This window comes from Bombina bombina, chromosome 2, assembly GCF_027579735.1.
Source record: "Bombina bombina isolate aBomBom1 chromosome 2, aBomBom1.pri, whole genome shotgun sequence".
Classification (NCBI taxonomy): domain Eukaryota; kingdom Metazoa; phylum Chordata; class Amphibia; order Anura; family Bombinatoridae; genus Bombina; species Bombina bombina.
In genome coordinates, this window is record NC_069500.1 from 177177035 (window position 1) to 177189852 (window position 12818).

Consider the following 12818-nt stretch of genomic DNA (forward strand, 5'->3'; position numbering starts at 1 on the left):
AGCTCCATCCGGAAGTGTTTTCCAGCCTGATTCTCAATGGGGGTCAGCCAGAATTGGATCTCATGGCATCTTGGTAGAATGCCAAGCTCCCAAGGTACGAGTCGAGGTCAAGGGACTCTCAGGCGGTACTGAGAGACCCTCTAGCGGTACCTTGGAATTTCAGTCTTGCATACCTATTGTCTCCGTTCGCTTTTTTGTTCTTGAGTCATTGCTTGAATCAAGCAGGAGAGGGCGTCAGTGATCCTTATTGCACCGGCATGGCCTCGCAGGATTTGGTATGCAGACCTGGTGGACATGTCATCTCTTCCACCTTGGAGACTTCAGTTGGGGAAGGACCTTCTATTCAAGGGGGCCTTCCTTCATACAAATCTAGTTTCTCAGAGTGAGTCCACGGCCCACCCTGTTATTTAGACAGGTTGTTAGTATGTTATAAACTTCAGACACCTCTGCACCTTGTTGCTTCCTTTCTCTCCTTTACTTCGGTCGAATGACTGGGAGGTGATATTTAACAGCTTTGCTGTGGTGCACTTTGCCGCCTCCTGCTGGGCAGGAGTGATATTCCCAATAGTACCTGTTAGCATTTTTCTTACCCTGCTTTATCTTTCCTACATTTCTAAATTTCACCTTTCTCTTGGCCATATTTACGACTGAAGTATCATGGGAAAGCGGGAGGAATTAATAGCTGTTATGTTGGGTGTTTTTGCCTCATCCAATTAGACTGGCCACATGTGATGTCTCGTGGCCTCTCACCATCATGAAATAAATACATTTTATTTTTGTGTGCCACATTATCCGCTTGTGTTTTTAGCTTTAATTACAGTATTTTATTACTAAGTTTTAGAGTATGTCATTTTAAAGAACTGCAGGTTGAAATTTGCGTGTAATTGTGTTGTTTTTTTTTCCAACAGTTACAGCAATGCAGATATAGAAAAATTGTTTACTGGCAGCTTGTCTACTTACTGGATCAAGATGGTATCATGCTGGGTCTGCATCTTAATCTACCTCGGGAATTTGGTTCTTCCTGTCTGTCGAGCAAAAAAAGGTTCCGTGGTATAGAAGCTGAGCTGCAATAAAGCGTTACTTGTGTCAATAGGTCAGACAAGCTGTTACTGTCAGTTGTGTTTAAAGTCTATATTTGGGAAAGCCAACGAGTGGGCATTTTGTTTGTTGGTTTAAAAAAAAAAAAAGCCATATGTTGTTTAGGATACATTGTTTGGACACTATCTTGATACTAATGGAAGGGAAACAAACTGTTTGGATATGCCGTTTTTTTGTTTTTTTTTAATAATAAATACTTTGTGTTTCTTTTATTTTATGTTCTTATTCATGTTGGAAATAAGCCGAACCTATTATGTAGCTAATGCACGGTGCTGGCATCTTTCTCTTAAACCTTGGGACACAATTAAGGGCTATTACAAATTCATATTAATGACATTCCCAGCAGAATCTTCAGGTATATATACACTGTAGCTTAATGATGTACTTAATGAAAAGGATGACTGAGAGCTACGTTTATTTGTTGTTGTTTTTTTAATTTCAAAACAAACCAGAACTGCTTTCAAATGTATTATTATTGTGGGGAAATTGCAAATAGTTGAAATACAGGTCACATCTAAAGTCTTCTAAATTTTCTTACGATTTTTTTCTGTATTATGGTCTTGTGTTTATCCTTCGCTATTGTCACTGCCCCATGAGCCTTTTTAACACATTCTAAATGTTAGTATTAGTGCTACCGAATCTTTTTACCAAGCAGCAATACCATGTACTTTCTTTGTTAAAGGGATAGAAAGGTCAAAACTGAAAATGTGCATAAGGGTGCATTTCAGATTAAAATAGAATAATTTTTGCAATAAATATCTATTAGCAAAAATGCTTCTAGTGAAAGCTATCGCTGCTTTTCAGCGGCATACACATATATGCTGCGAGGGCCTGTGCATGAGTATATAAACGCTGCACAGTCTCAGAGAGTCAACAGTAGTTTGTATGACACAGGCACAATACACACCATCGTCCGCTCTCAAAGGTTGAATACTGGCGCACGGGCCCTCACTGCATATGTGCGTATGCTGCTGAAAAGCAGTAATAACTTTTTTACCAGAAGTGTTTTTGTTAATAGAAGAATATAGCAAAAATGCACCCATGTACATTACAGTCTCTTTAAATATCTTTTCATGGAACATTTATGTTTGGGACAACAGTTTCCCTCTTCTTTTAATAATCTTGTGATGTCAGCGAGGGCTTCATATTCTGATTTTGTGTCAATCTGTTGGGGCAGTGTCTACCAGTTTATACCTAAGTGTGTATGTATCTCACTCACTGTCTGTCTTTCTATTTCTTTCTGCTGATTTATCTTTGTATATTTATCTCTCAATCTCAGCCTCTCTCTAATTCTTGGAGATAATATATTTATGTACTGTATTTGCTTGATTATAAGACTTTTTTTCAGAAAAGAAACTCTGAAAAACAGACAGTCTTATAATTGAGGTTGTCTTACTTTCAAGCCTGAAACCGGACAAAATTCAAGGACACCAGCCCCTGTTTTCACTACAGTATAACAGGCAGTGAGACCGAGCTCAGTAGCAGCTAGATTTACCTTTGAGTGGCCCCTGTCTCTTCCCTACTATAAAATTGAAACCAGGCAGACTGGGTAGTAGCAGCAGCAGCTAGATTCTGTGCAGTTAAAGGACCGGCAAACTCAGTCACATCACAGGCAGAAGCCATGTGACTGCAGTGAGTGACATGATTGGTCCTTTAGTGAACTGGATCATTCTAGCTGCAGATTAGCTACCAGGTAATACCAGTAAATGTTAGGTTACAGCTTACTGGAATTCATGATGGGTGCAGCAGAGAGAGGGGTTCAGAATTAAGATTAAGAGGGTGAAGGTGAAGAGACAGAGGGGGCTATTTGTGAGGCAAAGTGGACTGATAGTTTTCATAGGTGCAAGAGGAGAAATGCAGCATAGTGCTTAGTTAAGCCTTCATGTCTCATTTTAAAGGGACATTGTACTGATAATAATAAAATGCTCTTATTGCACTGATGTTGGACTGATAAAACAATATTTTATAGCAAAAACTGTGTTCTTTTTTTGGGGAGGGGGGTCGGGTCGTCTTATAATTAAGGTCTTTTTTTTTTTTTTTTAAATATCCACATCTGGGGGGCACAAAGCACAAATAAGCACTGCTCTGAAGACAGGCAGTGAGAGGATTAGGAGAAGCATACTCAGGTAGCTGTATTCTGCTCAGTAGTCATGTATTATGGCTAGCAAGTGGGACTTTAGCTGTTTGTTAAACACATTATTTATCTAGGGTTTATCAATGCAAAAATATTCTAAAAATCATTTTAGAAATGATCAGAGCACAAAATCATAGTATGTGGTATGTTTTGTGTCTCGGCATTAACGACGCAATGAAAAGCTTATTAATAAGGTTTTTATGCCTTTACCGTTTTTGGTGTCAGAAGTTTGTATTTGGTAACCCTCATAAAAATATATATTTATGTACAACCTTTTATTTATTTTTTTTCATTCATTTCAGTAAGTTTATTTGGAGAGAAAAAAAATCATATGTCTGGGTAGAAACAGATATATATCTATTTGTAATAAATAAGACATTTGGTGTAAAGTATGTTTCAAGAGTATATCCTTATTAATTTAAATACAGAAGATATAAATTGTATTTGGTATTATGGTATTTAAATGTTTTATATACAAATACAGTTTTACAAATAGACAATGACAGTTCCTATATAGTATTTTGCAGGAAATAAAACCTTTTTTATTTATTAACCAGTATAATGTAAGGACGGTGTCTATTGGGGAAGTGAACAAATTTAGAATGGTTTTTGAGCGGCTAAATTTATTGGCCTAATCTGGGCAGACAAAAGTCACTGACCAGATTATGTGTATGGTTAATTAGGGAAGTTATTATAGAGGTAAATTTAAAGTGATTGTAAACTTTAACAAATTAAACCCCAGGATCAAAAAGTAATCTTAAAAACAGGGGGACTTTAATTCAAGATGTGGGCGGATTGGTGTTATGTTTACCATAATGCGAAGGTGTAAGTATTTTTTTTTTTTTTAAACGTCTTTGTAAACTTTAATGAATTAAAGTGCCCCTGTTTTTAAGATTATTTTTTGATCCTGGGGTTTAATTCGTTAAAGTTTACAATCACTTTATGGTGGTTTCAACTAGATAGTTTTTTGTTTTTTTGTGTATTTATATGTGTAAATACATATTAATACATAAATATATATGTATATGAATATATACATATGTATGTGTGTTTATGTGTAAATACATATTAACACATATTAACACATAAATATATATGTATATAAGCATATACATATATTAACACATAAATATATATGTATAAAAGCATATACATATATTTACAGTGAACACACAGTCCCCATAGACTGCAATGTAAAGACACTTTTCAGTGCCGTTTTTTCTCTTGTAAGGTGTATCCAGTCCACGGATCATCCATTACTTGTGGGATATTCTCCTTCCCAACTGGAAGTTGCAAGAGGACACCCACAGCAGAGCTGTCCATATAGCTCCTCCCCTAACTGCCATACCCAGTCATTCTCTTGCAACTCTCGACAAGCATGGAAGTAGTAAGAGAGAAGTGGTGTAACGTAGTTGTATTTTACTTCAATCAAAAGTTTGTTATTTTAAATGGTACCGGATTTGTACTATTTTTGTCCCAGGCAGAAAAAGAAGAAGAATCTGCCTGTGATCTCTATGATCTTAGCAGGTTGTAACTAAGATCCATTGCTGTTATCACACATAACTGAAGAGAGAGGTAACTTCAGCTGAGGAATGGCGTGCAGGTTATCCTGCTATGAGGTATGTGCAGTTAAAAAAAAAATTCTAGAGATGTAAATGCTAGAAAATGCTGCTGATACCAGATTTATGTAAGGTAAGCCTGAATACAGTGATTTAATAGCGACTGGTATCATGCTTACTTGCAGAGGTAATACTCTTATAGAATTTCAATATAAAACGTTTGCTGTCATGTTTAAACGTTTTTATATATGCTTTGGTGATAAAACTTTATTGCAACCTAGTTTTTTTTCCACATGGCTGGCTTAAATTTGCCTAGAAACAGTTTCCTTAGGCTTTCCACTGTTTAGACATGAGTGGGAGGGGCCTAATTTAGCGCTTTATTGCGCAGTAACTTTTACAGACTGAGACATCCAGCTTTCCTCCAGGAGTCCCCTGAATGCTATAGGACCTCTCTAAAGGGCTCTTAGGCTTTCCAAAGTCATTTGTTTGGGAAGGTAGGGCCACAGCAGGCTGTGGCAGTTTGTTGTGACTGTTAAAAAACGTTTTTTTGATCCGTTTTTTTAACTAAGGGGTTAATCATCCATTTGCAAGTGGGTGCAATGCTCTGTTAGCCTATTATACACACTGTAAAAATTTCGTTTAATTTACTGCTTTTTTTCACTGTTTTTCAAATTCTGACCTTTTTTATTTTTCTTAAAGGCACAGTACCGTTTTTGTTTTTTGCTTGTTAACTTGATTTAAAGTGTTTTCCAAGCTTGCTGGTCTCATTGCTAGTCTGTTTAAACATGTCTGACATAGAGGAAACTCCTTGTTCATTATGTTTAGAAGCCATGGTGGAACCCCCTCTTAGAATGTGTACCAAATGTACTGATTTCACTTTAAGTAATAAAGACCATATTCTGTCTTTAAAAAATTTATCACCAGAGGAATCAAACGAGGGGGAAGTTATGCCGACTAACTCGCCCCACGTGTCAGGCCCTTTGACTCCCGCTCAAGGGATTCATGCTCAAATGGCACCAAGTACATCTAGGGCGCCCATGGCGTTTACAAGACATGGCGGCAGTCATGGATAATACACTGTCAGCGGTATTATCCAGCCTACCTGGGTTTCGAGGAAAGCGAGATAGCTCTGGAGTTAGAAGAAATACAGAGCATACTGACGCTTTTGTAGCTATGTCTCATACTCCCTCATAATATACAGAAGCTGAGGAAGGAGAGCTTCTTTCTGTGGGTGATGTTTCTGACTCAGGGAAGAGGATTCAACCTGATTCTGATATGTCAACATTTAAATTTAAGCTTGAACACCTCCGGGTATTGCTCAGGGAGGTTTTAGCTGCTCTGAATGACTGTGATACAATTGCAGTGCCAGAAAAATTGTGTAGATTGGACAAATACTATGCAGTGCCGGTGTGCACTGATGTTTTTCCAATACCTAAAAGGTTTACAGAAATTATTACTAAGGAATGGGATAGACCAGGTGTGCTGTTCTCTCCCCCTCCTATTTTTAAGAAAATGTTTCCAATAGATGCCACCACACGGGACTTATGGCAGACAGTGCCTAAGGTGGAGGGAGCAGTTTCTACCCTAGCTAAGCGTACTACTAGCCCTGTCGAGGACAGTTGTGCTTTCTCAGATCCAATGAATAAAAAGTTAGAGGGTTACCTTAAGAAAATGTTTATTCAACAAGGTTTTATTCTACAGCCCCTTGCATGCATTGCCCCAGTCACTGCTGCTGCGGCTTTCTGGTTTGAGTCTCTGGAAGAGGCTTTACAGTTAGAGACTCCATTGGATGACATGCTTGACAAGCTTAGAGCACTTAAGCTAGCCAATTCTTTTGTTTCTGATGCCATTGTTCATTTGACTAAACTAACGGCTAAAAATTCTGGTTTTGCTATTCAGGGGCGCAGGGCGCTATACCTTAAATCATGGTCAGCTGACGTCACTTCCAAGTCTAAGCTGCTTAACATTCCCTTCAAGGGGCAAACCCTATTCGGGCCTGGTTTGAAGGAGATCATTTCTGATATCACTGGAGGAAAAGGTCATGCTCTTCTTCAAGATAGGTCCAAATCAAGGGCCAAACAGACCAATTTTCGTGCCTTTCGAAACTTCAAGGCGAGTGCGGCATCAACTTCCTCTAATGCAAAACAAGAGGGAAATTTTGCCCAGTCCAAGCAGGTCTGGAGACCTAACCAGACCTGGAACAAAGGTAAGCAGGCCAAAAAGCCTGCTGCTGCCTCTAAGACAGCATGAAGGATTGGCCCCCGATCCGGTAACGGATCTAGTGGGGGGCAGACTTTCGCTCTTCGCCCAGGCTTGGGCAAGAGATGTCCAGGATCCCTGGGCGTTGGAAATTGTATCCCAGGGATATCTTCTGGACTTCAAAGCTTCTCCTCCAAAAGGGAGATTTCACCTTTCACAATTATCTGCAAACCAGATAAAGAGAGAGGCATTTTTACACTGTGTTCAAGACCTCCTAGTTATGGGAGTGATCCACCCAGTTCCAAAGGAGGAACAGGGACAAGGATTCTATTCAAATCTGTTTGTGGTTCCCAAAAAAGAGGGAACCTTCAGACCAATCTTAGATCTCAAGATCTTAAAAAAATTTCTCAGGGTCCCATCATTCAAGATGGAGACTATTCGTACCATCCTGCCTATGATCCAGGAGGGTCAATACATGACTACAGTGGACTTAAAGGATGCTTATCTTCACATTCCGATACACAAAGATCATCATCGGTTTCTCAGGTTTGCCTTCCTCGACAGGCATTACCAGTTTGTAGCTCTTCCCTTTGGGTTAGCTACAGCCCTAGGAATCTTTACAAAGGTTCTGGGGTCACTTCTGGCGGTCCTAAGGCCGCAGGGCATAGCAGTAGCCCCTTATTTAGACGACATTCTGATACAGGCGTCAAATTTCCAAATTGCCAAGTCTCACACGGACATAGTTCTGGCATTTCTGAGATCGCATGGGTGGAAAGTGAAAGAAGAAAAGAGTTCTCTATCCCCTCTCACAAGAGTCTCCTTTCTGGGAACTCTAATAGATTCTGTAGAAATGAGGATTTACCTGACGGAGTCCAGGTTATCAAAACTTCTAAATTCCTGCCGTGTTCTTTATTCCACTTCTCGCCCTTCGGTGGTTCAGTGTATGGAAGTAATCGGCTTAATGGTAGCAGCAACGGACATAGTGCCGTTTGCCCGTCTACATCTCAGACCGCTGCAACTCTGCATGCTCAGTCAGTGGAATGGGGATTACACAGATTTGTCCCCTCTACTAAATCTGGATCAAGAGACCAGGGATTCTCTTCTCTGGTGGCTATCTCAGGTCCATCTGTCCAAAGATATGACCTTTCGCAGGCCAGATTGGACAATAGTAACGACAGATGCCAGCCTTCTGGGCTGGGGGGCAGTCTGGAACTCCCTGAAGGCTCAGGGATCATGGACTCAGGAGGAGACCCTCCTCCCAATAAACTTTCTGGAACTAAGAGCGATATTCAATGCTCTTCAAGCTTGGCCTCAGCTAGCGACAATGAGGTTCATCAGATTTCAGTCGGACAACATCACGACTGTGGCTTAAATCAACCATCAGGGGGAACAAGGAGTTCCCTAGCGATGTGGGAAGTTTCAAAGATAATTCGTTGGGCAGAGATTCACTCTTGCCACCTATCAGCTATCCATATCCCAGGTGTAGAGAACTGGGGAGCGGATTTTCTAAGTCGACAGACTTTTCATCCGGGGGAGTGGGAACTCCATCCGGAGGTATTTGCACAATTGGTTTAACGTTGGGGCGAACCAGAACTGGATCTCATGGCGTCTCGCCAGAACGCCAAACTTCCTTGTTACGGATCCAGGTCCAGGGACCCCAAGGCAATGCTGATAGATGCTCTAGCAGCGCCTTGGTCCTTCAACCTGGCTTATGTGTTTCCATCGTTTCCTCTGCTCCCTCGTCTGATTGCCAAAATCAAGCAGGAGAGAGCATCGGTAATCTTGATAGCGCCTGCGTGGCCACGCAGGACTTGGTATGCAGACCTGGTGGACATGTCATCCCTTCCACCTTGGACTCTGCCTCTGAGACAGGACCTTCTACTTCAGGGTCCTTTCAACCATCCAAATCTAATTTCTCTGAGACTGACTGCCTGGAGATTGAACGCTTGATTTTATCAAGGCGTGGCTTCTCCGAGTCAGTTATTGATACCTTAATTCAGGCATGAAAGCCTGTCACCAGGAAAATCATAAGATATGGCGTAAATATCTTTATTGGTGTGAATCCAAGGGTTACTCATGGAGTAAAGTCAGGATTCCCAAGATATTATCTTTTCTGCAAGAAGGATTGGAGAAAGGATTGGCAGCTAGTTCCTTAAAGGGACAGATTTCTGCTCTGTCTATTCTTTTGCACAACCGTCTGGCGGATGTTCCAGACGTTCAGGCATTTTGTCAGGCTTTAGTTAGAATCAAGCCTGTGTTTAAACCTGTTGCTCCACCATGGAGTTTAAATTTGGTTCTTAAAGTTCTTCAGGGTGTTCCGTTTGAACCTGTTCATTCCATAGATATCAAACTTTTATCTTGGAAAGTTCTATTTTTGGTAGCTATTTCCTCGGCTCGTAGAGTTTCCGAGTTATCTGCCTTACAATGTGATTCCCCTTATCTGATCTTCCATGCAGATAAGGTAGTTTTGCGTACCAAACCTGGGTTTTTACCTAAGGTGGTATCTAATAAGAATATCAATCAGGAGATTGTTGTTCCGTCATTGTGTCCTAATCCTTCTTCAAAGAAGGAACGTCTATTACACAATCTTGACGTGGTTCGTGGTTTAAAGTATTATTTACAAGCTACTAAAGATTTTCGGCAAACATCTGCTTTATTTGTTATCTACTCTGGACAGAGGAGAGGCCAAAAGGCTTCGGCAACTTCTCTTTCTTTTTGGCTAAGGAGTATAATACACTTAGCTTATGAGACTGCTGGCCAGCAGCCTCCTGAAAGGATTACAGCTCATTCTACTAGAGCTGTGGTATCACACATGGGCCTTTAAAAATGAGGCTTCTGTTGAACAGATTTGCAAGGCGGCGACTTGGTCTTCGCTTCATACCTTTTCAAAATTCTATAAATTTGATACTTTTGCTTCTTCGGAGGCTATTTTTGGGAGAAAAGTTTTACAGGCAGTGGTACCTTCCGTTTAAGTACCTGCCTTGTCCCTCCCTTCATCCGTGTACTTTAGCTTTGGTATTGGTATCCCACAAGTAATGGATGATCCGTGAACTGGATACACCTTACAAGAGAAAACATAATTTATGCTTACCTGATAAATTTATTTCTCTTGTGGTGTATCCAGTCCACGGCCCGCCCTGTCATTTTAAGGCAGGTATTTTTTAACTTTAAACTACAGTCACCACTGCACCCTATGGTTTCTCCTTTCTCTTGCTTGTCTTCGGTCGAATGACTGGATATGGCAGTTAGGGAAGGAGCTATATGGACAGCTCTGCTGTGGGTGTCCTCTTGCAACTTCCTGTTGGGAAGGAGAATATCCCACAAGTAATGGATGATCCGTGGACTGGATACACCACAAGAGAAATAAATTTATCAGGTAAGCATAAATTATGTTTTTTCTTATCACCCCACATCCTCTCACTTTAACCCCTAAAACTGCTTTGTGCAGTTATTATTTAAAAACATAAAGATGCTACATTTTTTTAATTTTAATAAAGTTACCATACAGTTTGTTTTGGGCGCAGTTGGGGGGGACATTTTTCAAATTAACCAGATATCAGATTTTCAAGTGCTAATTGCGACAGCGAGCTTGTGGTAGCATTAACCAGTCATTTGTAATGGCTGGTCATTTATCGTGTGCCCGTAAACAGTCGATTTAGTCCTCTTACGGGTTCTTGTTAAATTAGTGCTCCACTTGTAATCTAGCCTTAAATAGGTCCTGGGGAGATCACTGTAAATGTATATTGTTAAACATTTTACAGACATTCCTAGTATAAATATTGTATTTAGCTCATAAAAGGTTTACTTGCCACAATTTCTCACTATGCTCCAAGACTGGTACTTGGGGTATGTAAATGATGCCAGTCTCACTGGCACTAAGGGCAGGATAATGTTTTTAATATTCATTTAGGAAGAGAAGTTCACTAGAATTTCAGCATATGTCCTGTATCTACTTACTCTGGGTTGAATATAGTTTCCTTATATCTAATATTGCTAGTTAGAGATAATGCCAGATCTAGTTGTTCCGTGTTTCTAAATGCGGAGGTGCCATACATCTTGTAGCTGTTTTGCATCTGCTCAGAGCAAACAAAGGCGGATTGATCTTGGTGCCATGTTATTAGAAAAAAAAGGTATAAACGTAAAAATATAAATTCTGTATTTTGCTAGAGCATTTTATTATTAAACACATTTTGTTTTGTATTTTTTTTTTAAATCTCCCCCCCCCCCCCCCCGAGTGTTTAACTACAGTAACACATAAAGTTGTATACTGAAGCACAATGCATTGCTGTGCCTGAGAAGGATACAGTGATTCAGCCAATCAAAAACATCATATGAATGTATCTGCCAATCAGCAGCTGTGTCCTGTTCAGGAACTGCAAAGTAGAGAAAGTTGGACATGTGACTTTAAATATATCTTTAACCCAATGAAAGTGATTAAACACAATGAAAAAATGGTTTGAAAATAAAATAGAAGATTTTATGTCCTATCCGCTTTAAAATGTTATTTTATTCTCTCATGCTGAAATTTACTTTGCATTATTCTAAGAGCTGCCCTTTGTGTACTCCAGTAGAATAGGTTATGCATTTTTGTCATTTTCAGTTATTTGTAGAGTTTCAACAGTTCAGCCCTGGGTTTCTTTCTAGCGTTGGTATAAAAAAAAACTGGTCAGTCTTTTGTAACATCTTAAAATCAAGCTTGCATTGAATAATTAATCCTTGTGATAATGTTGTCTTTGTTTAATTTGCTTTGCTAGATCTGTAGAGGTCGACAGACTTGCTATTTTTTTCACATTGTAATGTGTAGGCTACATAGAAGTGTTTGTCTTTCATATTTACATCATTTACAATATTTATTTTGCTGTACAGTGTACTGGAATTTGCTTTCACCCTAATTAAAATGAGATGATACATTTTTAAACAAAAAAAAACAATTTATGATATTCAGTTTTTTGCTTTTTTATATATAATGCTGTTTCGGTTTATTGAATATTTTGTTCATATAAAAACTTTATGAAATGTTATATTGTAAATTAATATAAATAGATAACAATATACCAAAACCTGATGTAGTAAAATATTTGGAAGCTTTTAATATACATGGTGCTGCGAAATCAAAGAATTTCAGTGGGGTTCTAAGCCGTTATTTTAAATGCATATTGTATATTTTTTACTTTTTACAAACATTTTTATGTAATTTGGTCTCAGTCAGAAATCAACACTATGTTTTTAGGGTCAGCACCAATATTCAGTACTGGAAAACATTACTGACAACTGTGTTTTCTCAGTTTTTTTTTTTTTTTTTCATTTGTATTTTATTGTTTTTAAAATAAAGAAAATGAATAAATGATATTGGCTGTCTTGTGTTTTTTTTTGTTTTTTTAGCTGCATTAAGTGAATTTTTATTCTTTAATTTGTTGGAAGTCTTCTTGCTGTCTTTCTCCTTCATAATTTCCCACTATATATATATATATATATTTATATTATATATAATTCCAAGTAAGAGATCCGCACTCGCTAGACTTTAAAAAAACAATAGTTTATTGTGTACAGTGACGTTTCGGGGAGCCAACTGTCCCCTTCATCAGACCAGACAGTTGGCTCCCCGAAACGTCACTGTACACAATAAACTATTGTTTTTTTAAAGTCCAGCGAGTGCGGATCTATTACTTGGAATTGGAGATTGCTGCTCCTGACACCCTGGCTCGTATCTTAAGAGGTGAGAGTGCAAATCCCTATGAGCTTTCATATATATATATATATATATATATATATATATATATATATATATATATATATATATAATATATTCCAATTTGTATTCAATTCCA

The 12818-nt window shown here is 38.8% G+C and overlaps 1 protein-coding gene across 1 annotated transcript in view; it reads left to right on the top strand.

The window, feature by feature from the left end:
• SERINC5 (serine incorporator 5) overlaps positions 1-12337 on the top strand; it is a 308689-nt gene extending 296352 nt beyond the window's left edge. Inside the window, exon 12 of the mRNA XM_053701356.1 lies at positions 909-12337. Within this exon, the coding sequence (XP_053557331.1) occupies positions 909-1056 (148 nt within the window). The 3' untranslated portion in view covers positions 1057-12337. The remainder of the gene's footprint in view (positions 1-908) is intronic.
• The last annotated feature ends 481 nt before the right edge of the window (positions 12338-12818 follow it).